The 2,500-nt window shown below is 41.4% G+C and overlaps 1 protein-coding gene across 14 annotated transcripts in view; it reads left to right on the forward strand.

Moving 5' to 3' along the window:
• EBF3 (EBF transcription factor 3) overlaps positions 1-2,500 on the forward strand; it is a 130,693-nt gene that overhangs the window by 112,140 nt on the left and 16,053 nt on the right. For all 14 annotated transcript variants that reach the window (XM_063162976.1, XM_063162980.1, XM_063162983.1 and 11 more), the window contains one exon: positions 439-527. In XM_063162976.1, coding sequence (XP_063019046.1) covers positions 439-527 — 89 coding nt within the window. The remainder of the gene's footprint in view (positions 1-438; positions 528-2,500) is intronic.

Below are 2,500 nucleotides of genomic sequence, written 5' to 3' on the forward strand. Positions count from 1 at the left end.
TAGACAAAAAAGGACCACAGGGATAAATCTGAAGCTAGCAATAGCTGGACATATGTCATAATTGCCAGTTTCCCATAAATCCACAGCCAGTATAGAAAGCAGCCTGTGATGCAGACATCATATCATGACTGTAGTGATTGCTATATATGGCCTCAAGACCTGTAACTTTGTTACTGTGCTATCATTTTTGCAATATATTGGATAACCCTTTGACTATTTTCCAGCCTAATTATAAGTAGAAGTAATCATTGCTTTGTGAAGGGGGAAAAAAATAAAAACCCCTTCCTCAGGACAGGCTGTAAAATGAGGTTTGTGGCCGGGAAAAGGTCTGAGAGGAAAATAGCACGTGGGGTGTAAATTTGTGCTCGGGAGCAGTTGTTGGGATGTGGATTTTATGAAACCCCCCTGCTTAAATCGCCTCATCTGTTTATGTTCCAGCGCTTAACGAACCCACCATAGATTACGGCTTCCAGAGGTTGCAGAAAGTTATTCCACGACACCCAGGTGATCCCGAAAGGTTACCAAAGGTCAGTGAAGAGTCAGAAAGCATCTGTTTCTTTTTTTTTTTTTTCTAATTAAATACGTGTTGCTAAGCGATGCCTTAGGCTGCTCATCACCTGTAAAATAACGCCGCGCACGAACTCCGGCTGAGCAACTTCTTGGGTAGGTACATCAAGCTGCAAAAAAACAACCTGTACTCTTAAATGTGACCCCTTTTCCACATTAATTCTTTGCCATTAAGTTAATCGACAGTTTTTAAGATCGCACCTGATACTTGCAGGAGAGTATTTTAAAGAAGGAGAATGGATTTTCTGATACAAATATTTTGGATTCTACAAGAGGGACATAAACTTCCTGCGTAATGAAATAGTTCAATTAAACATTTTCCACTCCAGTAGCTTGTAGTGATTTCAATCTAAGCAGCCCCACTCTGATCTGTGATTATTTGACTCTTGTTTTCCTTTCATTTTCTAAAGCTCGATTCAGTTTAATCTTTTGTTTACAAAGCTTTTGTTATAAGTCCCTGACTTAGCAGGCTAACAAATGAAGTCCACATATTAATATCTAGAGGGACTTTTCATTTAAATTCAACAAAGACAAAAGCTGCCTGTGTTGTTTATGCACATGACACGTATCGCAGAAATTTCATTTTGATGTAAAACATTAAAGATAAATCATGCTTATAATTTTCCCTTTTTCTTTGATATAATATTGTCTTTTTTCCTTCAGCACAATCTCTGATTTTCAAGGCAAACTTGAAAAACACAAATGAAAAATGAAGTCGTAACATTATGACTGATTATTTTGTATTCTGTTCTTGTGTGCATCAAGTCTTGACCACCTCTGAGTTTTATTAACACAATAAAACCTTTTAGACATTATCTTTTAATGCTCAGCATGAACATAAGCAATATCATTAGGTCTCTCTTTTAATTTGTGAGCATGCCAGCAACTCATATCAGATATTCACTGTCACTAGAACTGTAGGCAGAAGGGGAGATTTTTAAAGTGTGTTTCACTGGGGGCTTTTTGCTCCTGAGGGTTGAGCTTCAATAAGAACAAGTTTGTTCCTCCTGAAGAGCTGGAGCCATCCATGTCATCACCCACAGGGCTCTTGCTGCCAATGTTGCCACCTTTGGGTTGATACAGGTATTAATGATATCACTTTCCACCCATAAATACATGAGATATACATATCAATATATATTTATATGTATATATGAGTTTTATTGTCACCCTCTGTCTAAAGGTCCATGTAAACGTGCAGCCATTTCTATCAGCAACCTTCTGAAAATAAATGAATGGAAAATTCATGGTGGTCTCCTTAAACTAGTGCTGCTTTGGAATTTGGGAGGACATTTGAGACAACATCTTGGAGACACCCTAGGTCCCATGAAGGCTTAGCTATACACCTGTAATTTTTAACACCTGCAAGGGCAGTGGTTGTGAATCAGCAGCTCCACACCTGTTCAAAAGGTTAAACTTGCCTTTGGAGGGTTGGAGCCTAGCACTTGTGACATTGGAGTTTTTTGGTAGGTGAGGAATTTAAAGCAGTCTCCTCTACACAGATGGGATCATCAGGGATGGGAGCCTACAGGAAAGGTAGAGAGGGATTTTTACAAGGGTCTGCAGTGCCAGAACAAGGAGGAATGGATCCAAACTTACAGAGAATGGGTTTAGAATAGGTATTAGGGAGGAATTGTTCCCTGGCAGGGTGGGCAGCCCTGGCACAGGGTGCCCAGAGCAGCTGTGGCTGCCCCTGGATCCCTGGCAGTGCCCAAGGCCAGGCTGGACACTGGGGCTGGGAGCACCTGGGACAGTGGGAGGTGTCCCTGCCCATGGCAGGAGGTGTAACAAGATGATCTTTAATGATCCTCTCCAACCCAAACCGCTCTGGGATTCCATGATTATTCCCTGACTGGTTCTCCCACCTGAGCATCTCTCAGCCTCTCTTATTGTCAGCTTCCAGCACAGAGTGGTTGCAGGGTAGCTGGAACAC

This window comes from Melospiza melodia, chromosome 9 (assembly GCF_035770615.1).
Source record: "Melospiza melodia melodia isolate bMelMel2 chromosome 9, bMelMel2.pri, whole genome shotgun sequence".
NCBI classification, from domain to species: Eukaryota; Metazoa; Chordata; class Aves; order Passeriformes; family Passerellidae; genus Melospiza; species Melospiza melodia.